Source organism: Chlorocebus sabaeus, chromosome 25, assembly GCF_047675955.1.
Source record: "Chlorocebus sabaeus isolate Y175 chromosome 25, mChlSab1.0.hap1, whole genome shotgun sequence".
NCBI classification, from domain to species: domain Eukaryota; kingdom Metazoa; phylum Chordata; class Mammalia; order Primates; family Cercopithecidae; genus Chlorocebus; species Chlorocebus sabaeus.
The window spans coordinates 18,678,286-18,704,816 of NC_132928.1; the positions used below are offsets into that span (position 1 = coordinate 18,678,286).

At 41.8% G+C, this 26,531-nt stretch overlaps 1 protein-coding gene across 2 annotated transcripts in view; it reads left to right on the plus strand.

The window, feature by feature from the left end:
* KCNH1 (potassium voltage-gated channel subfamily H member 1) overlaps positions 1-26,531 on the plus strand; it is a 452,115-nt gene that overhangs the window by 314,884 nt on the left and 110,700 nt on the right. For both annotated transcript variants that reach the window (XM_007988540.3, XM_007988541.3), the window contains exons 8-9: positions 7,673-7,872; positions 14,093-14,345. In XM_007988540.3, the coding sequence (XP_007986731.1) occupies positions 7,673-7,872; positions 14,093-14,345 (453 nt within the window). The remainder of the gene's footprint in view (positions 1-7,672; positions 7,873-14,092; positions 14,346-26,531) is intronic.

The window sequence follows — 26,531 nt, forward strand, 5'->3', positions numbered from 1 at the left end:
CCTTTTTACAAGCATAAATCCATAAAGACAAAAAGAATGAGAGGAGAGACAACAGTAACACAGATCTGAAAGCTGGAAAGCAATGACTGACTTGCTAGACCCCATAAAGCTGAACCCTAATGTGACACAAGGGAAATCTGAAAAATAATTTGATTTGCAACAGAGCTCTCAAAAGATTTTCACCAGAACCCCCACTCAACTATTAGTGACAATAAGTACCTCTGCAAGTGGAGGTGAAGGTGGAGCTAAGAAAAAGGGGGCGGGTTAAAAATTTGCTTAGCAAGTATTTAGGCCCACAGATGTCTTCCTCATTTTGTGCAGTTGGGTCATTGCGCCTCCTGACATTAATGAAACCTGGTCTATTCTTTAGAGGTAGTCTCTGGACTGGGGGACAACAGGCACAGTGAAATAGAGGTACTATATGAAAATAAGAATTAAGGGAAACTTTGTACACTGAATATTGAAACCTTCAACCTTTCTCTCCCTCACTTAATTGCTGAATATTGCCAGCATTCTTGACAGCAAATTGAGTCTTCTCTGAGCAGTCCAAAAGGACAATCCTAAAGTTGGTAGCATCATGGATTCTTCAACACAAACTCTAGCCAGGTCAGTCTACAGTGAATTCTCACAGTTGACAACGTCTACTCATTCACTTAAAGCTTTTAATCAGTTTTCTAGGGCCCCACTCTTAAATATGAGTCGATATCTAAGGATTACCATATATTTCTAAGAAGAAAGGCAGACAAACATGCACGTAAATAAATGAGGAAACAAAGACCAAGCGAAGAGAAGTAAACTCAAAAATGGACCTATCATTGATATCCTTTGAGAAAACAGGGGAAGATACTACATCTAAGAACCAACAGAATGCACTTAAAAAGGAACATTCAGACAGTGAAAAAAATCTCATGGAAATTAAAAGTATAATATCAAATGAAAATCCAATAAAAAGAGCAGAAGCTGAAGAAATTTCTCATAAAGTGATAGAATTAGGAAGAGAGAAAAATAAAATTAAATTAATCTAGGAGTCCAACATTTGCATCACAGGAGGCCAGGGAAAAGAAAATATAGAAATGGAAGGGAAGAAATTATCAAATAATCCAAGAAAATTTTCTTGAAATGAAGGGCATACATTTCCAGATTGAAAGGGTTTAGCACAATGGATGAAAATGGAACCATAGCAAAAAGGTGCATTATTACGAATTTTCAGAACCTTGTAGAAAGAGTTTCTAGAGAGAAAAAGAAAACAGGTTATAATATGAAGGACAAGGGATCCTACTGGTTCTGACTTCTCAAATCGCAAGATAAGACTGGAGAAATGCCTCCAAAATTCAGAGAGAAATGATTTCCACTTTAGAATTCTACACCAAACTAAGCTATTAATTGAATGTAAGAGTAGACATGTTAGGTCTCAAAAAACTTAGTTCCCATATATCCTTTTTCAGAAAACTCTTAGAAGATGTCTTATTAAAAAGAGGGAAAGGGGTAAACCAAGAAAGAGGAAGACAGGAGATGCAGGAATAAGGGGCTCTAACCTAAATAAGTGAAGAAACTTCCTAGATTGCTGATGAAGAGTGAGAAATAGAAATAAAATTCTAAGCCCCTTCACTGACTGAACAGACCTCCTCTTGGCCAAGGGGACTTCAGAGAAGCCTTGGAAACTGAGTTCCTGGCCATAATAGGATGAGAGGTTAAACATGCCTTGTTATAACCCCTATCTCACCAAATGCCCTAAGTCTTTCTTCCCTAAGACTAAACAGAAACCAGCCCGTTTGAAAGACTCCACCACTGATAATCACTGATGCTGCAGCTCCCTTTTTTGGTTTTCACAAAACAGCTGAACTGCATTCCTTCCTGATAAGAGACTACTCACTACAGAATGGTTCTGGCTAGTCTATGGAGGATGCATAGTGAGGGTTTCCATGTACTCTGCTTTAAAAATGCCATCCTTGGTTCATGCTAATGCTGCCATTTTTTGAACATGGGTCCCATGGAGAGGCATGAAGCTCAGCTCTTCACATGCATGTTTCTCTTTTATGAATATTCATGATCCCTCCTATAGCTTATTTAATATATATATTTGGCCACCCCCATTCACCATACATCTTTGTCTTATTCTTCTCCCTCTTGAAGTGTCTGCGTCTGGCTTCTGGCTGGAGGCTATGCTTCCCAGCCTGTCAGAATAGCCCCCTGCAAGCTGCAATCCTTTATGAGAAATAAAGCTCTCCTTTCCAAATTTATGAACCTTGTCATTTTAAGTTCACAGGAAAGAGTCACACAACTGGCAATGGCACAGTTCAGAAGCTTCCAGGAAAAATCTAAGAAAATGAAATTGATAAAGATATGTGTTTTTGCTACACCCGCCTCCCCCCTCCCCCACCCACCAAATTCCACACAGCTATTTCTCTTTTTTTTTTTTTTTTTTTTTTTTTTTGAGACGGAGTCTCGCTCCGTTGCCCAGGCTAGAGCGCAGTGGCCGGATCTCAGCTCACTGCAAGCTCCACCTCCCAGGTTTACACCATTCTCCTGCCTCAGCCTCCTTGAGTAGCTGGGACTACAGGCGCCCGCCACCTCGCCCGGCCAGTTTTCTGTATGTTTTTAGTAGAGACGGGGTTTCGCCGTGTTAGCCAGGATGGTCTCGATCTGCTGACCTCGTGATCTGCCTGTCTCGGCCTCCCAAAATGCTGGGATTACAGGCTTGAGCCACCGCTCCTGGCCACACACAGCTATTTCTAATTAAGGGCTGGATAATACCATCTTTTTTTTTCTTTCTTTCTGGGTAGGAACCCAAGCTTTCGCTGTGATGTAGTTAAACTGTAAACCACTGAAATATGAAAGAAACCTCTTCTTCTCCAAATCAGCATTTTGCCTTGAGGTTGGGGGAGGTCTCCTTACTTTCTCAAAATGGAAAGACTCAAAGAATCCACATTTGGAGCCATCCATAACACCTTGTGCACTGGGAGGTTCATGCTGGCTTTTTTACTCTCCTGACAGTGGCATTACAATCTCTCTCCCTTCCTCTCCACATCACACGCATATATCTATTCAGGTGACAACTGGACTTACATGTCTTCTCTCCCACTTAGATTTTTAGTATTTAAGGTATAATGCTTTATATATAAGATACCAATATAATTTAAATGTTATGTGCATGAAAAACATGTAATCCCCCTTCATATAAAATTAGGGGCTGGGCATGGTAGCTCACACCTGTAATTCCAGCACTTTGAGAGGCTGAGGTGGGAGGACTGCTTGAGGCCAGGAGTTTGAGACCAGCCTGGGCATCATTGTGAGAACATGTCGCTATTTTTTTTAAAAAGGAAAATAAATTAAGGAAGGGGCATTAAGAGGAGAATTATCAACCTTTAGTGTAATAATATTTCATAATAGTAATCATAATTGAGCAAGGGCCTCCTGAGGACCCCTAACCTTCCAGAATGCCTCAGAAGCGACCTAGAACAAGAGCAGCCCTGAGCTGTAAATGATGGTTGTACATCCCTGCTTGACATCTGACCTGCTGCCTGGTTCTCCCAGATCATGGACAAGAGAGTCATTCTTACTATATCGATTTGGTGTAACTATTGTTTTAGGCTCAAGATTAAATTAATTTTCTGGCAGCCATTCTAAAAGAGGCACATGTACTCTTTGCCTGTGATCCCTGGTTCTTTGTGAATCAGAAAACAGAGCTGAAGCAGGACTGCCCACATAGGCTTGTTCAGTTAGAGTCAGACTGACTGGAAAAAGACAACTAACCCATCTCCTGGGAGGATGGTTAGTTCTGACCACACTTCATGCACTATTGGCGTGGAGGAGGCAGAACCTTCAACTGCATTGTTATGAGGCTATCTATGAGCTTAGAAGAGCTAGTGTCTGCTTTTTGTCCGGCTCCTTTTGTTCAGATTGACACCAGTCCCTGGTACTTTTCCAGAGAACTCTTTGATCCTTGTTTACAACTCTCTTTCGGTGGATTTGTGTCCTCAGTCCTTCCCTTATCTCTAGATCCATGCATTTCTCTCTTATTTTTTGCCTCCCGTAGTATGTCAGCTAACCCTGAATAAGATTATTTGGAAGAAATGGTTGTGGTACATCCATACAAGGAAGGAACTATTGATACATGCAGCAACTTGGATGATTTTGATGAGTGAAAAAAAATATCAAAGGGTCACATACTTTGTGATTCCATTTCTATAACATTATTATTATTATTTGAGACAGAGTTGCTTCGTTACCCACCCAAGCTGGAGTGTAGTGGCACAATCTCAGCTCATGCAACATCTACCTCTCCCAGGTTCAAGTGATTCTTATGCCTCAGCCTCCCAAGTAGTTGGGACTACAAGGTGTGTATCACCATGCCTGGCTAAACTTTTTTTTTTTTTTTTTGCATTTTTAGTAGCAACAGGGCTTTGCCACGTTGACCAGGCTGTTCTTAAACTCCTGGCCTCAAGTGATCTGCCTGCCTTGGCCTCCCAAAGTGCTGGGATTACAGGCATGAGCCACTGTGCCTGTCTTTTATAACATTCTTAAAATGACATAATTATAATAAAGGAGAAAAAGTTGTGATTGCTGGGGGAAGCGTGCCCATAAAGGGGAAGCACAGGAGATCTCTGTGGTGATGGAAGAATTCTGTATTTTGAATGTAGTGAGAGGTACAATTATATATATATATATATAAATTAAATACAATTATATATATATATTTTTTTAGTAGAGATGAGGTTTCACCATGTTGGCCAGGCTGGTCTTGAACTCCTGACCTCAGGTGATCCACCTCCCTCAGCCTCCCAAAGCTTGTTGTAAATTTCTAATTATTTCAAGTAAAATGTTTGCTTTTCTTATTTAAAAAGAAAAATGAACTATTATTAAACAATACATGCAATAATGTGGATGAATCCCAAAATATGCTGAATCAAATAAACCGGTCAAAGAAGAGTAAAAAAGAAAAAAATATAAATACAATGAGCTACATCAAAGCTAAAAACTTTTGTGCTGTAAATAATACCACAAAAAAGTGAAAAGACAACCCATGTGATGTGAGAAAGTATTTGCAAATCATTTATCTAAGAAGGGATTTGTATCCAGATTATATAAAAGATTCTTACAACTCAACAATTTAAAAAACCAATTGAAAAATGGGCAAAGATTTGGTTTCTCCAAAGAAGATATATAAATGACCAATAAGCACATGAAAAGAAGCTTAACATCATTGGCTGTTATGGAAATACAAATCAAAACCACAATGAGATGGCAAGTCATACTCATTAGAAAGAAAAAGACACAATAACAAATGTTAATGGAGGATATTGAGACACTGGAACTCTTATATACTGCTGGCAGGAATGTAAAGTGGTGCAGTTACTTTCGGAATCAATTCTGCAATTTCTCCAACATGTGAAACATAGTAACCATATGACCCAGCAATTTCACTCCTAGGTATAGAAACAAAAGAATTGAAAATATGCTCACATAAAAACTTGCCCAGGAGCTGGCTGGGAGCGGTGACTCATGCCTGTAATACCAGCACTTTGGGAGGCTGAGGTGGGCGGATCACAAGGTCAGGAGATCGAGACCATCCTGGCTAACATGGTGAGACTCCGTCTCTACTAAAAAATACAAAAAATTAGCTGGGCATAGTGGCGGGTGCCTGTAGTCCCAGCTACTCAGGAGGCTGAGGCAGGAGAATGGTGTGAACCCGGGAGGTGGAGCTTGCAGTGAGCCGAGATCCGCCACTGCACTCCAGCCTGGGGGACAGAGTGCGACTCGGTCTAAAAACGACAACAACAGCAACAACAACTTACACATGAATGTTTATAATATCCAAAAAGCAGACACGACCCAAATGCCCATGAACTGATGAATGGGTAAATGAAATGTGGAATATCCACACAATAGAGTGGTGTTCAAATTAAAAAGGAATGAAGTACTGATACATGCTGCAACATGGGATGAAGCTGGAAAACATTATGTTAAGTGAAAGAAGCTAGTCATGGAAGGCCGCGTGTTGTATGATTTTAACTTATATGGAAATCAGTAAAGATAGAAAGTAGGTTAGCAGTTGTCTAGGGCAAGAGACTTGGGAGGAAATGGAGAATGATTAGTAATGGGTATGGGATTTCTTTTGGGAGGAATATATTCTAAACTTAGATTGTGGTGATAGTTGCACAACTCTGTAAATATACTAAAGACCATTGAATTTTGTGGTTTAAATGGATACATTTTATGGTGTATGAATTATATCTTAATAAAGATGTTAAAAAGATTACATACTGTATGATTCTATCTCTATAAAATTCTAGAAAATGAAGGTTAATCTGTGGTGCCAGAAGAGAGATCAGTGGTTGTTTGGGGATGCCAGGTGGAAAGCAGGTGGGGATGGGAGGGAGGGATTACAAAGAGGCATGACAAAGCTTTTGTTGGTGATGGATATGTTCACTGTTTTGATTGTGGTGATGGTGTTATTGGTGTACATATGTCAAAACATAGCAAATTATATACTTTAAGCATGTACAGTTTATTATATATCAATAATAACTCATCTTTTAAAAAGCCAGAGCAAAAATGTGTGAAATTTGACAAATACCTATTAAGTACTGGTATAGTGTTAGATCCTAAAGATAGAACGGCAAGGAAAAGAAGGGTTCAGCCTTCAAGCAACTCACACTGTCAGGGAATAGGCAAAGAAAGAAGCACATGATTGCAAAATGGTGTCATATGAGTTCTGTAGAAATATGCCTGGTAAATCATGGTCGCACTTATGGTGACAGATGGAGGGCAGAAGGTGTTTAGGAAGACTTCCTGGAAGCAGTAACTGTTGAGCTCAGCATTGAGCAATGGAAGTTAGAGGTAGAAGGTGGGATTTTGTAATAACAGAATGATCCTTCTTCCTAATGCAAATGTAGGAGGAGCTGTAGTAACACATAGTACATACTTGTTATGTCTCAAAGGGGACTTGATTTTATTCTTACCATATTAAAGCTATGTTTTTCCCCAGGAGCCACATCACAGTGAAGCAGATCGGTGCACTAACAATAAGTGCAAAACAAGGATATAACATCCTTCACTGCCCTCTGCAGACCTGCTATTATTTATTTATTTGTGATTATTTATTTAAGGCCTGTCATTCCTGCTCTGTTTTTAGCTCTGTGAGGACCAGGTCTGACTGTTTATTTACCATCCTGTCCTTGGCAGGTAGCATAGTGCTTGGCACATAGCAGAGCTTGATAAAGATCATTCACCGATGGGTTTGGATTTTGACTGGTATGGAGCACATAGGCACACATTTGACTAGTGACCTCAGGCATGGTTCAAACTTTTCATGACCGAAGGTATAAAATGAAGCAGTACAACTCACCCCTGCCCCTGCAACCCACTGCCTAGCCCCCACTGGTGTGTCTTAGTTCTGTCCCCAGCCATGCCAGCTCCCATCCACCCTAACCCTGCCTCCCACAGGTTTCTCCTAGTAGCTTGGTGTTAGGAGGCTCTTTCTTTGCATCCATGCCCCAGAAGCTCCAGGTGAGAGGGTCTCCTGAGAATAGTCAAGCAGTCTGCACTGCGGGCGGGAGGGGGAGGCAGCTCTGGCCAATGGCCTACTCTGAGCAAGCTGAGCATTCTGGAACCCTGGCTTAGGGACCACTCACGTGTTATTTCTTCTCCTGCTCCTCCTCCTCACCTCTAGCACTTCTCTATGCCACCATCTTCGGAAATGTGACGACCATTTTCCAACAGATGTATGCCAACACCAACAGATACCATGAGATGCTCAACAGTGTTCGGGACTTCCTGAAGCTCTACCAGGTGCCAAAAGGATTGAGTGAGCGAGTCATGGATTATATCGTGTCCACTTGGTCCATGTCCAGAGGCATTGACACAGAGAAGGTAAGGAGGCTGAGGAGCTCAGGGAAATCATTTGTCTCTTGCTTTCCCTAGGGGTGTTGAGGCTTGCCTAGGATAGTGGATCTCAGACCTGGCTATGCTCAGAATTCACTTGGGTACTTTGGGATTCCAGGTCCTACCTCCAGAGGTTTTGTTTACTTCTAGATCAGCCTTACTCCAAGACCAACAATCAAAAATCATTATTTAAGAAATTAGAAAAGCAGGGTGTATTTCCTGGAGAAGAGAGGAGCTGGAAGTTTAACTGTCCAGGGTAGAATTTCCCAAACTTGGATGATGATAAGAATCAGGGCTATGACTAGAGAAGGGAGATCAGTATTGCCAATTTTCTTTTTACCCAGACTTGAAGATAGCACAGCACTGTTACTGATCTTGTCTTCATTCAAACTTTCGGTATTTTGTTCATCATGGATTTTTTTGCATTAACCTTAATTTTTAAAAAAAATAGCATTAAACTATGATTTATCTTGATTACTGACTTTTTTGGCATTCCCTTAATTTTATGTGCCCAAGGCTTTGCCTCACTTAGCTCACCCTCATCTTGACCCTGATAAGAATCCCATGATGTCAGGCCAGATGCAGCAGCTCATGCCTATAATCCCAGCACTTTGGGAGGCCGAGTCAGGTGGATCACTTGAGGTCAGGAGTTTGAGACCAGCCTGGCAACATGGGGAAACCCCATCTCTACTAAAAATACAAAACATTAACTGGGCATGATGGCATGTGCCTGTAGTTCCAACTATTCAGGAGGCTGAGGCAGGAGAATTGCTTGAACCCAGGAGGCAGAGGCTGCAGTGAGCCAAGATAATGCCACTGCACTCTAGCCTGGGTAACAGAGCAAGACTGTCTCAAAGAAAGAATCCCATGATGTCATCATTAAAAACAATCCCAGCCCCCATCCCAGATCTGTGGAATGAGAAGTTGGGGGAGGTGAGGGAGCATTTTTAATAAGTGCCCTTAAAAACTATCCCAGCCTTCACTGGATCTATGGAATGAGAACTTAGGGGAAGTGAGAGAGCATTTTTTTTAAGGAGTTACTCTTTTTTTTTTTAAATTATACTTTAAGTTCTGGAGTACATGTGCAGAACGTGCAGGTTTGTTACACAGGTGTACATGTGCCATGAATTTTTAACAAGTGCCCAGGCAACCCTATTCACCAGACAAGTCCAGGAAACAGTGATCAAGAGTTTGTGCCTTCATCATCTTGATGACTTGACCAGAACATCAATTAGGCATCTCTCTGGTTATTTGTTTTCCCACCTGTAAAATGGAGAGGGTGATAAATTCCTATTGTTCTCTAACGGTTGTATCATTCTAGATGCATTTCAATAGAGTAATGAAAATTTGGTGGTACTGGAAATAATAGAGAAAACATACAGTGGACTTCCTATTATTAACTTATGAATTTTCTTTGCATATTTTCTATAAAAAAGATTTAATCTCAGATCTATTGAGATTAAATCCATTCTCAATGAGATTCGTTCTCTGCTTCTCAGTCTTTATCAAGTCTATTTTTTATCACCGGTCTGTAAGTACTCAGGGCATACTGATTCTTTCGACTGTTAGAATGAGGAAAACAGAAAGGTAACACAATTGTAAAAATACCTAATGACACATTGCAAACCAAATTCAGCTGGCTTTGGGATCAGCTACTTATGTTCCCAGTCTTCCTTCATTAGAATTGTCAGTTGAGAGTTGACAGTTTAAAAAGAAAAATTGAACTGAATTTAATCCTCAACTTGAACATTACTTTGGTTTTGCTCACTATTTGCCGTGATAACCATAACACCACTACTACAACCTCAGCTACCATTTATTGAACATGCATTAAGAACAGATATTTGTTTTGCTTCTTCTATATGTCTGGTCTTGCACTAGTGTCTCATTTAGCCTCCACAGCAACCCTGTTACCCTATTGAAGGGGGTAAGCACAAGAGGCCTGATTCATTTTACTAACTGCCCCTGGTCACAGAATAAAGAATGGCAAAGCCAGGATTTGAACACCATTTTGTCTGACTTCAAAGCTTGTGCTTTTCCTACTATTACTTAAAAAAATTTAAAACATGTACTAGAGAGAAGGAGGATGAGTCCCAACAGAGTCATTCTAATTTCTTGGATGGGCAGGGCATCAGCTGGGGCTGAACTTAGTGGCCGCCTTTGCCAACCACCTGCCCCAACTACGCCTGTTGTTTCTGCTGTGTTCTCTCAACAATGCCTGTAGGTTCTGTGGGTTCCTGGCAGCTGATGGAGCAGAAAGGAACTTTGATCTCTCTGCCCTAGGGCTCCTTTTCCCAGGCACCAGGATGCCTTTGTAAGTCTGGTTGTCTGGAAAGAAGCCCTTCCCCCCGCTCGCTGTAGGGCTGGCTGGGTGGCTGCCCATGGGAGACAGCACCGTCAGCATTTGCTCTCTCTTACTCTCCCTGCAGATCTGTCCTGCAGATCTGCCCTCACTTTCTTGAAGGGCTTTGGGATTTACCCCAGCTCCCGGTCCAGATGGAAGAGGGAATAGCCGTGGACCCAGCTCATTCTGGAGCCCAGTCTGTCCCGGGCTGGCTGCTCCTCTAGGCAGGAGCTTGTGGCAGGCAGCTGCTGGGGAGAGAACCAGTCCTGTCGTCCTATACCTCTCCACATCTGCCCCTCCCCTACAATCTTAAGTCAGAATGGTCAGTGACAACCAGGGAGCCAGGGCATGTGGGTGGTAGTGCTGGGATACCCCAGTTTTACCAGCTATTGGCTGGTGACTTTGAACACATCGCTTGTCTCTCTCCAAGTCTGTTTTTATGTCTGTACACATGGAAACATGATCTTTAAGACTAGGTGACCTCTAAAGCCCTTTTGGCTATGACCTTCTGGACTTCAAAGCCTCCCTGAAATTGCTGCTGCTGCTGCTGCTGCTGCTGCTGCTGCTGCAACATCAAAAATGAGAGCTCACAGGCATTGAACACTTGTATGTGTCAGGCATTATACCAGGATGTTCCACACAACAGCTCATGGAATCCTCAGAAGAATTCTATATGAAATTTCAAAAAAATGAAGACATAGGGAGAGGAGCTAACTATTGCCTCACATTCATGCATCTAGTGAGTGCTGAGGCTGGGACTTGAATCCAGTTCTACCTGATTCTAATGCCTCTTCTCTTACTTAGGACTCCTGTTCTGCCTAGCCTGGAGGAGATTCCACATTGACATCTCCCTTTAGCCTTTGAGACCTTCAAGGAAGAGTAAGGATGGTCTCTTCTCAAAACCTAGCAGTATGAAAGGTGGCCAGAGCCGGGGAGGGTGGCTGTGGGGTCTCAGAGTTGAGACCTCCCCACTCCACTCAGAGAAAGGAATTCCAGACACCCCACCCACCTCAGTGTGGAGCCAATAGATGGGAAGAATGATGGAAATGACTGATGGCTGTGACAGTTTGCAATTTCTCCCCTCCAGGTTCCCTCACCTGCTCACACTGTACTTTCCGTTGGCTCTGGGAACAGTGCCCAGAATAAAACACTGTCTCCATGCCAAGGCCTCATTCACTAGCAGCCTCTTCCAGGGAAAGAGTAAAGTCTAGCCCAGGGGAAGCCATGTATTTAAAGGTGAACTCACCTGGAGAATAAGTCTTGGTTCCAGACTACTGGGCACAGTTTTGACATGGCGTGCGAGTGCTGCCCATTATCTAGTGATCTGCTCAGAGAGAAGAGGAACTAAATTAAATCTGCATTTCTGCAGGAGTCTTGTTTTGAATGAGCCTTATAGAAGTAAGTCCTTAGCAAGTGCTCCACCCAAGCATTGGTATTCTGAATTTTCCTCTCTGCCTTGGTCTGTCCTGTGTCTGTACTCCCAGAGGGCATGCTCACTTGCTGGGCATCCTGCAATCCCAGATCAAGAATGCAGAGGTACACAGGGCAAGGGCATCTGTGCTTTCCGAATCCCCTACTGGGGCCAAGCTTTGTCCCAGGCTGTGTACTGGTAGATATAATTTCATTTAATCTCGCAAGTCAGTGTTAACAGTCTGCATTTGATAGGAGAAACGAAAGTGTCACCTGGAGGGGAAGGAGCTGGGATTTCAGCTCTTTGACCTCTTTCCACTGCTGTACCTCCAAGGAGAGCACAGGGGCACCTGAGGGGGTGGGGATATAAGTGAAGCCATCGGGGGTGAGGTGAGGTTTGAGCTGCACTTTGAAGGAGGCTGAAAGTCTTCCAACTTTGGGGATGAGCAGCAGATACAGTAGCAAATGGCTTGTGCTAAGGCAGAGAAGCAGTGGTGGGAAAGTACCCAGAACCTCAAGGAAAATGTCATCACTGAACATACTTGATTTTATGCCCCTAGCTTTGCTTATAAGCTAGGATGGGAGAATGGATTATTTTAGAAACACTTCTGATTTCTCTGGAGAAGTTTGCTTGAAGGTGTCCGTACTTAATGCCTGCTATGTAAGGGGCCATGCAATGTTTTATTGCAAACATTTAGTCCAGAGAAATATTTCTCACTCTAGAAAAACCTGTAAATTTTTAATTTTTTCAGAAGATGAGACCTGCATAGCATCCTCCAATTTTCATTTTGCTTGAATTCCAGGTTGCTGCTGAGATGTTGATAATAAAATTACAAGCCTTTTTGGGGGGGCAGCTGCCTAGTATAGGAATTGGTTGGGATCTAAACCAGGCTCTGATGTCAAGCTACCTAGTCTGAAACCCCAGCTGTGCCATTTCCTGGCAATTTTGGACAAGTTATTTCTCTTCCTTGTGCCTCAGTTTTCTCATCGTAAAATGATATAATAATAACACTTATACAGTTTATGGGAGGATTAAATTAGCAAATGCACATAACAGTTTAAAATGTAAAATCACAACCCTTTTCAACTTTGCCTATCCTTCTTTCCTTTTTTTATTGTTTTCTTTAAGCACTTACCACTAAATTTTATTTATTTTGCTTATTATTTGTCTCCTCCCATTAGATGGTAACTTATATGAGGGCAGGGAGTTTTGTCTTTTTTTATTTTTGTTTTTTTACTGCTTCATCCTCAGAGCCTAGGATGATGCCTGGCATACCATAATGTGTGTGATAAATATTGAATGAATGAATGATTCTAAAGTGCTTAGCAACGCCTGCCACTCAGTAAGTGCTTAGTAAATGTTACTTTATATCTGTCTTTAAATAACACCCTATATTCATAGTCCATCAGCAAATCATGTCCGTTCTCCGTTAAAAGTCTTTTCTAAATTTAACTGCTCCTCCCTGGCTCTCCTGCCAGCATCCCAGTCAAGGCTTCCCTCACCTCTCACCTGGACAGCTGCAGGAGGGACCTAACTAGATTCCTTGGCTAGACTCTTGACACCCTATAGTCAGCACTCTCTAACATCACTCTGTACCTTCGATGATCTTCTTCAGATGTAAGTCAGGTCATGACATTCTCCTGCTCAAAAATCCTTCAGTATTTCTCTATCATACTCGGAGTAAAACCCAAGGCTTATTACACCTGAAAGTCTCTTGTACTTCGTGTTGTCTTTGATCCTCATCTCCTGCCCCTTTGCTCTCACTCCTTTTGGCCATTGCTCAGGCTCTCTTAGGGTCTTTGTGTTTGCTATCTTGCTGGGATGTTCTTCTTCACATGGCTCACTCTGGCACTTATGCAGGAGTCAGCTTAACTGTCACCTTCCGGGCCGGGTGCGGTGGCTCACGCTTGTAATCCCAGCACTTTGGGAGGCTGAGGCGGGTGGATCGCGAGGTCAGGAGATCGAGACCATCCTGGCTAACATGATAAAACCCCGTCTCTACTAAAAGTACAAAAAATTAGCTGGGCATGGTGGCGGGCACCTGTAGTCCCAGCTATTCAGGAAGCTGAGGCAGGAGAATGGCGTGAACCTGGGAGGCGGAGCTTGCAGTGAGCTGAGATGATGCCACTGCCCTCCAGCCTGGCTGACAGAGTGAGACTCTGTCTCGAAAAAAAAAAAAAAAAAAAGTCACCTTCCCAGAGAAGTCTTCTCTGACCCACTAGTCTACAGGAGTCCTACTTACTCCCAGTGCTGACTCTCAGACCCCTGTCCTGAACATTCAGCACAGATTTTTTTTAGAAACTATCTGTCTCATCTATAAGAATATAAGCTCCATAAGGGCAGGAACTTTGGTTACAAGAGTGTAGTCTGGTGTAGTGGATGTTGCTCCTCCCCCTGAAGTGCTGAAGGCCACAGTGAGGACCCTCACACTGTTTTTTTCTGTGCCTGGCTAGGTCCTGCAGATCTGCCCCAAGGACATGAGAGCTGACATCTGCGTGCACCTGAACCGCAAGGTTTTCAAGGAGCACCCGGCCTTCCGGCTGGCCAGTGATGGCTGCCTCCGGGCACTGGCCATGGAGTTCCAGACGGTGCATTGTGCCCCAGGGGATCTCATCTACCATGCAGGAGAGAGCGTTGACAGCCTCTGCTTTGTGGTTTCTGGCTCCCTGGAGGTGATCCAAGATGATGAGGTGGTGGCCATCCTAGGTAGGTGTTGGCTTTGCTGGATGAGCAAAGGTACCTGGGGTTGGCTTAGCTACTGGGCAGCTCAATGCCACTGCTGCCTTCAGGTAGAGATTGCTTCATAAGGCAGGGCCAATTGCTAATATTCACTTATCTATCCAACAAACAAACAGCGAGAGCCTGTTTGGCACAAAGCCAGTCGCTGTTTGATGTCTGAAGTATTTCAATAAGAAAAATGGGTTTTATCCTCAAGGGGCTCCCAGTCTAGTGTAGGAGATGAACAAATAAGCAGACATTCACAGTACGATGGGAGGCACATCTAACCCAGTATTCAAGTGGGAAGTTTTCCTGTACCTATGCTAAAACTTAAAAATTGAGAATGAGTTAGCATGGAGAAGAGAAGGGATGATGTATCCTAAATGTGTCACATCCTTTCAGAGGGAGAAATTCATGACTCACTTGGGGAACTACAAATTATTTAGTGTGGCTGGAGCACAAGAGGGGACATGGTAAGATATCAGACTAGGGAGGGAGTGAAGCACTAGGCAGATCGTGGCAGACTCTGGAAGCCACATTAGGTGACTGGGATTATTTGGGGGAGCCAATGAAGAGCTGAAAGCAGGGGAGAGGCATGATGAGATTTGTACTTTAGAAAGATGGCAGTAGTTGCAGCTTGGGGAGTGGATTGAACGGGGAAGGCTGGGGTAAGGAGACCAGGTGGGAGGCATGTTATCTAGAGGCAAGTTGATAGTGGCCTGAACTAATACTGTGGCAAGCAGATGGAGAGAAACAGATGGAGTTGAGATATTCAAGAAGTAGAATCACTGGAACCCAATGACAGATTTGCTGTGGCGGGGAAGGAGGAGTCAACGAGGACTATAGGTTTTCTCACATGGATAACAGGGAAGCTGGTACACCATCCACAGTAATAGAGAATGTGGGAGGAGGAGCAGGGACGCGGGGGAACGTGTTGGTAATCAGGACATTGAGCATCAGTAGCTTTTAGGAAATGTGTCTGGTTTTCTGAGCTAGCCAGAGAACAGCTCTTTATTGGTGGCATATCTCTAAGGGGGCAAGCCATCATCATAATAATAGCTATCATTTATGGTCATCTATTCTGTGCCATTTGACACACAGCATTTGACACACAGATGCTCATTTCACCCTTACAGTAACCCTATGAAATGGTTTTATTATCCCCATTTTGTAGATGAGACAATTAATGTTCAAAGAGGTTAAGGAAATTTCCTCATGGCTGATGAAGTCCATGAAACCAGCATTCCAGAGTCCCTCTGACTCCAGAACCTCTGCTTCAATCCAAAATGGATTACAAAATGTAATACTGCAGTTCTGATGATAATTTTTTTTTTTTTTTTTTGAGTCGGAATCTTGGCTCTGTTGCCCAGGCTGGAGTGCGGTGGTGCGATCTTGGCTCACTGCAAGCTCTGCCTCCTGGGTTCATGCCATTCTCCTGCCTCAGCTTCCCAAGTAGCTGGGACTACAGGCACCCGCCACCATGCCCAGCTAATTTTTTTGTTTTGTTTTTGTTTTGTTTTTTGTTTTGATTTTAGTAGAGATGGAGTTTCACCGTGTTAGCCAGGATGGTCTCCATCTCCTAACCTTGTGATCTGCCCGCCTTGGGCTCCCAAAGTGCTGAAATTACAGGCATGAGCCACCGCGCCCAGCCTCTGATGATAATTAATGTAGTATGCTGGCCCATTAAGTTGCCAGGTACTGGTAGAGATTGTAAACGTGTTTTATCTTTTACAAATGATTTATTAGAAAACTGAGGCCGGAGGAGATTAAGTTATGCTGAAGTTAGAATTGAGATTCAAACTACATAGAGACATTAGATAGTGTTATTTTAAACAAGAAAGAAAGAAAGAAAAAGAAAAGCCCCAACTTTGTTCCTGCTTGACTTTGGAGCACACAATATGTAGCTTCCTTCTTGTTTTTTGAGCCCTAAGCCAACTGGCTCTCTTGATTACATTTGGCTGAAGTTAACCTAAGGATGATTTATGCTCCTTCAGCATACATTGGCAGATGGTCAGAGGGAGAGTGGGATAGAAATTGGGTGGGGTGGTCAGGTGCAGTGGCTCATGCCTGTCATCCCAGCACTTTGGGAGTCTGAGACGGATGGATATCTTGGGTCCAGGAATTTAAGACCAGCCTGGGCAACATGGCAAAAACCCTGTGTCCACAAAAAATATAAAAATTAGATGGGCATGGTGGTATACACTTGTGCTCCCAACTACTCAGGAGGCTTAGGTGGGAGGATCAGAAGCAAAGGTTACAGTGAGACATGATCACATTGCTGCACTCTGGCCTGAGGCCTGAGTGACAGAAGGAGACCTTGTCTCAACAAACAAACAACAACAACAACAACAACAATAAAACAAGCAAAAAGAAATGGGGTGGGGAATGGAGGCTGAAACTGTCTGCCAAAATAAGTGTTCTAGATTCTATGGTATCCATTGAACTTTGCAGACCAGAGTTACTCTGTTCCTTGCCCCCTTTTCACAGAGAAGCGAGATTCAACTGTGTATATATAGGACTCATGAAGGTAAAAACCATTGCTTTAGTATGTCTGATATGAAGGAGCATTTTTCTCTACCTTTAATACTCATCAGTTTCCTTGATAAAGAGGAATTTCTTTTATTTATTTATTTATTTATTATACTTTAAGTTCTAGCATGCACGATAAAGAGGAATTTCCACTGGTGGTCATAGCCATGTTTTTATGTTTGCCTGGCTGAGATGAGCACCTGTTAACTAGCGAGCAATACTTTAAGTTTGACCTTTGACTTAACCCTTTGATAAGGGCATCTTTCACTCATCTTCCCACTGATAACTGACCATATGCCTTTCCATGCTCAGGGCATCCTTCGTGACTCACCACACACAGCTACATTTCTAGGAGTTGGTTTGAACACCTAGACTTAGGCATGGAGGCATGACGGAGCTGAAGAGGGGTGGGGGAGACAAACAGCTTCCTAGCCCCTTCTCATTTCCTTTCATCCTAGGCTTCTTGTGAGGAAGAAACCAGGGCTTGATTTATTGTTGAATTACTTGACCTTGTTGACTGCGTCTCTAAATCTAGCCCTCTACTTTGGGCCTTCCCGGGCATTCTGCCTGCTCTAGTTAGCAATGTGGACAGGATCTCTGAAATAGCTCAGCAGCTTTGGATTCAAAGTGGTTGTTGCCTTCAAGCTGTCTACACTAGAAAAAGCTTCTCCACTTTGTCTCTAGGAGCCAGACTGGGTCTGAAAAGTAGGTCCAAACTCAATATTCTAAATAACTTACCAGATTTCAAGGGGCTCTTATTCTCTAAAAGGTCGAGACAAGTCCTTCGAGTCAACCTGAGCTCTGGACAAAGAGGCATAAGTGACTCTAAGCTGTTGGCTCCCTGGAAACTTAAATTTAGAGTTTTGTTCTTGCTGTTTTTCTATAATTAGCATATCTTTGGTCAGTGGACTGAAATCAGTTTTTTCTTGCAAGGGGGTTAAGCATCAAATGGGCATTATAACTATATTGTCTGTTGATGCCCTTCAATACAATTCAACCAAAATGCATTGAACACCTGCTATCCGCCAGGCACTGTCATAGGGGTGGGGATATAGCAGTGGACCAAACATGAGTCCAGCCTCCTACAAGTGGAGGGGACTGACAGTGGAAAGACAGCCATCACTCTGCATGATTAGCATTGACATAGAGAGAATGCAGATATTCTAGAGGATCACTGGATGAGCAATTATTGAGCAGCTACCGTATATCCAGTGCTGTAAAGAGGACAGAAAATATCCAAGTAATCCTTAGTTATCACAAGCAAGAGGTTTTAGAAAAAAACGCCAGAGCTCATCCATCTCGTTGTCTTGCTCTTTGTTCTGTTATTATCAATTCACTCATTTACATTCTGCTAATTTGCCTCCTCCTTCCATTTCTAATATTCCACTCACATTCTCTCTTTAATTTTAGCACAGATGCCAAGAACAAAGAAAAGGGCCAGTACTCATAACTAAGTGTGTTTAGTTTGTGTTAAAAATAAAGCCCTTCTAAGGAAAGTCTTTTAAAGAAGAGTGTTTTTCAAACTTTTGTGACTGGAACCTGCCATATGAAATGTATATTACATTGCAAATGAATACATATACAAGTGCACACACAGTTATACGCAGAATTTGATACTTCTCTTGCTATGTGAGTTGCAACCTGGTATTTTCTATTAGATAATGTTCTCTTTCATTAAAAAAATGACCATCATGACCCACTAAATTGTTTTCCTGACCTGATCACAGTCTGCAGTTTAAAACGTGGTCCCACAAATCTAGATGATATTCTCCGAGGACAGAGAACATATCAGAAATCTCTATGATCTCCTGTCCCTTTACTCTTCTCTCTGCCTTAATTTTGCACAAAATCCTCATATCTTTTTGGAATTCCCTTAGAAATCATTTAATGGCTTCTCAAATCTAGTTTCTTGGCTCCTTGAAATAAATTTGAGATTTTCACATGTGCATTTTATTTATTAGATTTTAAAAAGTAATTTAATTTTTATAGATATCAATATTAAAAGGTAGAGATACCATTTTTCCCCTATCCAAGTAGTATTAGTAGCATCTGCATGTAAGTAGTTATCTTGGTGTTCTGTGTTACCGTGTGACTCAGCAACATAGATGAGTCATGGACTAGCATCTGGGCTGTGCATAAGTGTGTTAAGTATCTCCCTGCATTTCCATCTTATAAGTGCAGTATTTATATGATCTCCTTTCACTGCGATTTAGTGTCCCCTTAGTAATGTTTATGGGTTTTGCATTTTAATACTGAATTTGTATTTTCTTTATGGATCATCTTGTGTTTTTCCGTTTTGTGGATTTTTTTTTTTTTCCTTGGGGCAAACAGAAGTATTTTGGTCAGGCTGCATCAAGCAGTAAAAAGAGTCCTGAAGCTAGAGATTTAACTCTAGTCCTGGTTCTGCTATAACTCCTTGCAGGAGTTGCCACTAGCTGGTTAAGAGTCTTCAAAGGCCTCCTGTGTTTAACCGAGCCTATCACACTGCATCAATTGCATGTTTACTCCCCACTCTCCTGGGAGCCCCAGACCCTTTGATTTCATATCTCCGGCACCTAGCACATGGAAAGCACCAGAGGCTATTTTCCGAATAGAATGCAGTTGAAAGGAAGGCAGAGGTTAGGCTGTGAGGAGCCCCACAGTCCAGAGTAAGACTTTATCTTATGGGGATAAGGACCCAGAGAGAGTTTTAGAAAGGGGGTTGACAGGAAGATTTGGGTTCCACAAATACAGAGGCATGGAGACTAGCAGAGAGGCTCAGGAAAAATGGTGAACCCCTGAATAAGGAAGTAGAAGGAGAGCCAGAATCTACAGATATCAGGGGAGGGAGAACCTCCGGGATGTGGGAGGTGAGGACAGGGAATAGTTTCCGGAAGTGACTGGAGAAGTCAACAGGGCCAGAGGAGGAGGAAGTGAAGGAAGAAAGAAGATGGGTCTATTTTGTTCAGTTTGCAGTGTCTTTTTGGAACAGGTCCAGGTATGGCTTTCGACTACAGGAAACTCTCTTCTTGATTTGTGGATGGGCCAAAGTCTGCCAAGAAATGGGAAGAGCCATGGGGAAGATTGATGAGCAGGCCCTAGTTCACGTGGCACAGATCTTACTTGCAGTCCTGTCACTATTGAGTTAGGACTTATATGTACATAAAGGCATAAATGCTTGTTCATGGATGAAATCTTCTTTATTTTATTTACTTATTTGTTTTTAGAAGGACACCTCCTTGTCACAGTTCCTAATTTGGAAGGTACTCTCATTTTTGCTTAGTTAACTTTCTTGGGTTCATTGACCTAATTTGGATATTACTGCAGCATCTATTTATTTAGCAATCACCAGAGCATAACATGGTCTTAATCTCTTTGGGGGTACAGAGAAAAATCTTGTCTTGGAGGAATGTTCCATTACATGGGGTGAGACAAATGCGTGGCTAGTGGCAATAAGTAACATGGGTACCTTTTTCTATAGACTTCTTGCAGTGAGCAGGGAAATGATCATGCAGGAGGTAGAAGTTGAATTGGGCTCGGAAGGACAAGTAGGAGTTTTGTAGTCTGAGTCTGAAAGTGGAAAGTACAGCACGGGCCTCCAGAGGTATTAGAGAATACATGGAAATGCATGTGGCATGTTCAGGTACCAACGTGAGGAAAGCAGACTGAGCAGCCTTTCCATGAGGCCAGTGGTTCTCAACTATAGTGAACACAAAACTCAGCTGGGAAACTTGTTCATCATGCCAAGCCCCATTTGTTCCCTGCAGGTTCTGAATCTATAGCCCTAGCCCCAGAGGTGATTCCATGCATGTGGTTGGAGGACTACGCTTTGAGAAACATTGCTTTAGGCAGTTACTGCTTGATGTTTTTTGTGGAACGGGATGAGATGATGAACGTGGGGAAGCAACTAAGGCAGGGATGCCCTGGGTAGGAGACCTTTTATTACATTAACCTAAACCACATGAAATGATCAATTCTCTACTTTTTTGACATACCACATGGTAGGATCAACTTCCCAGTGATCTGTATAAGAGGCCTAGAGTAGCAGCTCTGTGAGGATGGAGTCAAGGTTTGGACAGGTGAGGTAGGGCATTCTAAATGGAAAAGATGATGTGAGCTGAGGCCTAGGGAAGGAAAGTGTTGGGGGTGTTTCATAACCACAAGATAGTTACTTGAGCTGTAGCTGCGAGCCCTACGGGGCAGCAGTGGGATATGGGGCTGGGGAGGCATATCAGGGCTAGTCTATGAGATGAGTTTAAAGGTCAGCATAAGGAACTCAGCAGTGGAAACCACTGAAGGTGGTGAGTAAAGCATGGCACTATTACAGCTGTGATTTGTAAAGATTAATGGATTGAACAGAGAGACCAGGAGGCTGTTAGGTAACTATGGCTTATAGCAGAAGTAAGGAGTGTTAAGATGCAGGCAGTAAAAATGGAGACAGGAGTAGGGCTGCCAAATACAATACCACATGCCCAGTTTAATTTGAATTTCATGTAAACAATACATAGTTTCTAGGATAAATTTTATCCAGATGTTTCATGGGATATGCTTATGAGTGAAATTATTCATTTATTTGAAATTCTATTTTAACTGGGTATCTTGTATTTTTATTTGCTAAATCTGCCATCCATAGTTGGGAGGGAAAGGTGGATAAAACATGGTGAAGCAGAGTCTGTAAGGTTCTAAGTAGGATGTGGGGAGCAAAGAGAGGGAAGCAAGAGAGGCAGTTCTGATGAGTGGGGAAATGGGGGCATCAGTGGTAGAAGATCAAGTCAGGAGGAAATGGTGGTGAGAAAGAAAGTGGTGAGCTTCATTTTGACCTGTTACATTGTTGCATTTAATGGCCAATAGTGTATCAAAGTGGAGAGTCCAGCAGTGACTTGGACCCTGTGGGTCTGGAATCAGGAAAAGAAACCAGGGGTCAAGACAGAAATTTGGGATTTAGAGGAAGAAATATGAAATGCATGTTTTAAAAAGACACAGATAGAACATAGGAATATTCTTCTAAATGACCAAGTATTTCAGAGCATTCGAAAGGAATTGGGAAAGCCAGGTGTGGTGGCTTGTGACCATGGCCCCAGCTACTCAGGAGGTTGAGGATCATTTGAGCCTTGGACTTTGAGGCTATAGCGCACAGTGATCGCACCTGTGAAGAGCTACTGCACTCCAGCCTAGGCAACATAGCAAGACCCTGTCTCTTAAAAAAGAAAGAAAGAAATAGGAGTGAAGCCATTCACAATACTCACAAGAAATTTTAAACGATACTAGAAATAAGCAAAGTAAGTAAAATACAGTTTTTAAATGCAATCTGATCTCAGTTATGTGAGGGAAAAACATTCATAGATAAAAGCCCATAGGTGTTTTCACCAACGTGTTATAGTGCATGTCTTGTTTGTGAGGCTTTAGGATATTTTAATTTTTAAAAAATATTTGTCTTTCAAGTTGTCTTTAAAAGAATATATGCTACTTTCTAAATGTGGGGAAAAATTTGTTTTAATTTTCAAGGGGATATTGAGAAAGTCAACATTACTTCAAATTTCACATTTGTTGGTTATTAGGATATAATTTAGAAGAATGATATTATTTTTCAAATAGATGTCTTGACAGCATTTTTTTTTTTTTAGCAATTCAATCAGAAAAAAAGTGGCATTTATTTTTGCATCTAGTACCTAACCCCTCCCTCTAAGAGTTCTTGTAAAGAAGAATGGCCAGGCAATGAAGACAGAATGGCTGATCTGACAAAGATCTAAAGCAACAACAAAAGCAACAATAACTTTCTGTAAACCCTCATTATTTTAGAGGATTGGAGATGCTAAATCCTTCACAGAGATGCTTCCCAAGATTCTTGTGAGCTGAGTGTGGAGAGGAGGGGGTCCCCCACACACTGCCATCACTGTGGTGCATTGCTCCACAGTGCTCCAGGGACTTGAAGTTGCTAGGTAAATATTGCTGCCACTTGCCGTATAATAATGTTGTTTGCTCGTGCTTAGCACAGAGGGAGGAGGCTATGTGTGTCACCCTAAACACTCCAACCAAGCATTAATACTCATACAGCTGTTCCATCATCTGAAGAGATTAAACTAAGTCTGTACTTTTAGAAAGAAGCTATAATATGAATAATCTAGAACTTCAGAAATACAAAACCACTTGTATCATGTAATGCACACATTATCTGATTGAAAGAGGGTGGAGGCAGAGACCATGTCTCTTTCCTAATTCTGTGTTTGCTTAAGAAATTTTAAAAATTGGTTTACAGTCCCCGAAGACACTGGCAGTTAGGAAGTTGATTGATCTTTCTAAAGGAAATTTTCATAACTTTATAGTGTCTAGACAGAGGGATTGGTTGAATAATAAATTATGGTAAATTAAGGCAGTTGTTACGATAATGATATGAAGAAGTTTTACTGGCATGCAAAATGTTTCAAATACAACTTTAAGTGGGATAAAAGCAGAATATATAGCTATATATATAGTAACCTTAACTAGATCAAAATGCATATATGAGTAAAAGAAAGATGGAAGGTATACCAAAATGTTAACTGAAGTTTTCTGGACAGTAGACTTATTTGTAATTTTTATTGTCTATTTTTCAACATATTTCAGTTATTTTCTGTAACTCACTTATATTCTTTTATAAATAATCAGAAAGGGAGAAAACAAAGTTCTCATCCATAGCAATCTTGGAAAATTATCACCTGCTTTCAGTGGAAGATTTGTGTTCTGTTTGCTTGGTGGAGAGATTTGGCTAATTTAATTTTATCTAATTGCAGTAATGAAGAACAGAAGGAGAATTGTCATGAAGTTTCCAAACCATTGCTTTAACTTAACCTTTATGGCTGAGTCCCCATTCAGACAGAGATGCCAGCCTTGTTTTCTCATGATCAGCATAGTCCCCACAAGGAAGGCTGATGACCCATATTGGGGTGACGTTTTAATACTTTTAGGGACAGCATTTATGTCACAGAGTAATTTCTCTTTTTTTTTTTTTGTTATACTTTAAGTTCTAGGGTACATGTGCACAACGTGCAGGTTTGTTACGTATGTATACTTGTGCCGTGTTGGTGTGCTGCACCCATCAACTCGTCAGCACCCATCAACTCGTCATTTACATAAGGTATAACTCCCAATGCCATCCCTCCCCCCTCCCCCCTCCCCATAATAGGCCCCGGTGTGTGATGTTCCCTTTCCCGAGTCCAAGTGATCTCATTGTTCAATTCTCAACTATGAGTGAGAACATGTGGTGTTTGGTTTGCTGTTCTTGCCATAGTTTGCTGAGAATGATGGTTTCCAGCTGCATCCATGTCCCTACAAAGGACACAAACTCATCCTTCTCTATGGCTGCATAGTATTCCATGGTGTATATGTGCCATCCAGTCTTGGTTGAATAGTTAAGAAACTGGTTGAATAGTTAAGAAACTGGATTTTCTTAATCCAGTCTGTCAGTGATGGACATTTGGGTTGATTCCAAGTCTTTGCTATTGTGAATAGTGCCGCAATAAACATACGTGTGCATGTGTCTTTATAGCAGCATGACTTATAATCATTTGGGTATATACCCAGTAATGGAATGGCTGGGTCAAATGATATTTCTAGTTCTAGATCTTTGAGGAATCGCCATACTGTTTTCCACAATGGTTGAACTAGTTTACAATCCCACCAACAGTGTAAGTGTTTCTGTTTCTCCACATCCTCTCCAGCACCTGTTGTTTCCTGACTTTTTAATGATTGCCGTTCTAACTGATGTGAGATGGTATCTCATTGTGGTTTTGATTTGCATTTCTCTGATGGCGAGTGATGATGAGCATTTTTTCATGTGTCTGTTGGCTGTATGCATGTCTTCTTTTGAGAAATGTCTGTTCATATCCTTTGCCCACTTTTTGATGGGGTTGTTTGTTTTTTTCTTGTAAATTTCTTTGAGTTCTTTGTAGGTTCTGGATATTAGCCCTTTGTCCAATGAGTAGATTGCAAAAATTTTCTCCCATTCTGTAGGTTGCCTGTTCACTCTGATGGTAGTTTATTTCGCTGTGCAGAAGCTGTTTAGTTTAATGAGATCCCATTTGTCAATTTTGGCTTTTGTTGCCATTGCTTTTGGTGTTTTAGACATGAAGTCCTTGCCCATGCCTATGTCCTGAATGGTACTACCTAGGTTTTCTTCTAGGGTTTTTATGGTATTAGGTCTAACATTTAAGTCTCTAATCCATCTTGAATTAATTTTCATATAAGGAGTAAGGAAAGGATCCAGTTTTAGCTTTCTACTTATGGCTAGACAATTTTCCCAGCACCATTTATTAAATAGGGAATCCTTTCCCCATTTCTTGTTTCTCTCAGGTTTGTCAAAGATCAGATGGCTGTAGATGTGTGGTATTATTTCTGAGGACTCTGTTCTGTTCCATTGGTCTATATCTCTGTTTTGGTACCAGTACCATGCTGTTTTGGTTACTGTAGCCTTGTAGTATAGTTTGAAGTCAGGTAGCGTGATGCCTCCAGCTTTGTTCTTTTGACTTAGGATTGTCTTGGAGATGCGGGCTCTTTTTTGGTTCCATATGAACTTTAAAGCAGTTTTTTCCAATTCTGTGAAGAAACTCATTGGTAGCTTGATGGGGATGGCATTGAATCTATAAATAACCTTGGGCAGTATGGCCATTTTCACGATATTGATTCTTCCTATCCATGAGCATGGTATGTTCTTCCATTTGTTTGTGTCCTCTTTTATTTCACTGAGCAGTGGTTTGTAGTTCTCCTTGAAGAGGTCCTTTACATCCCTTGTAAGTTGGATTCCTAGGTATTTTATTCTCTTTGAAGCAATTGTGAATGGAAGTTCATTCATGATTTGGCTCTCTGTCTGTCACTGGTGTATAACAATGCTTGTGATTTTTGCAGATTAATTTTGTATCCTGAGACTTTGCTGAAGTTTCTTATCAGCTTAAGGAGATTTTGGGCTGAGACAATGGGGTTTTCTAAATATACAATCATGTCATTGGCAAACAGGGACAATTTGACTTCTTCTTTTCCTAACGGAATACCCTTTATGTCTTTCTCTTGCCTGATTGCCCTAGCCAGAACTTCCAACACTAGGTTGAATAGGAGTGGTGAGAGAGGGCATCCCTGTCTTGTGCCAGTTTTCAAAGGGAATTTTTCCAGTTTTTGCCCATTCAGTATGATATTGGCTGTGGGTTTGTCATAAATAGCTCTTATTATTTTGAGATACATTCCATCAATACCGAATTTATTGAGAGTTTTTTTTCTGCATCTATTGAGATAATCATGTGGTTTTTGTCTTTGGTTCTGTTTATATGCTGGATTACATTTATTGATTTGTGTATGTTGAACCAGCCTTGCATCCCAGGGATGAAGCCCACTTGATCATGGTGGAAAAGGTTTTTGATGTGCTACTGGATTCGGTTTGCCAGTATTTTATTGAGGATTTTTGCATCGATGTTCATCAGGGATATTGGTCTAAAATTCTCTTTTTTTGCTGTGTCTCTGTCAGGCTTTGGTATCAGGATGATGTTGGCCTCATAAAATGAGTTAGGGAGGATTCCCTCTTTTTCTGTTGATTGGAATAGTTTCAGAAGGAATGGTACCAGCTCCTCCTTGTACCTCTGGTAGAAGTTGGCTGTGACTCCGTCTGATCCTGGACTTTTTTTGGTTGGTAGGCTATTAATT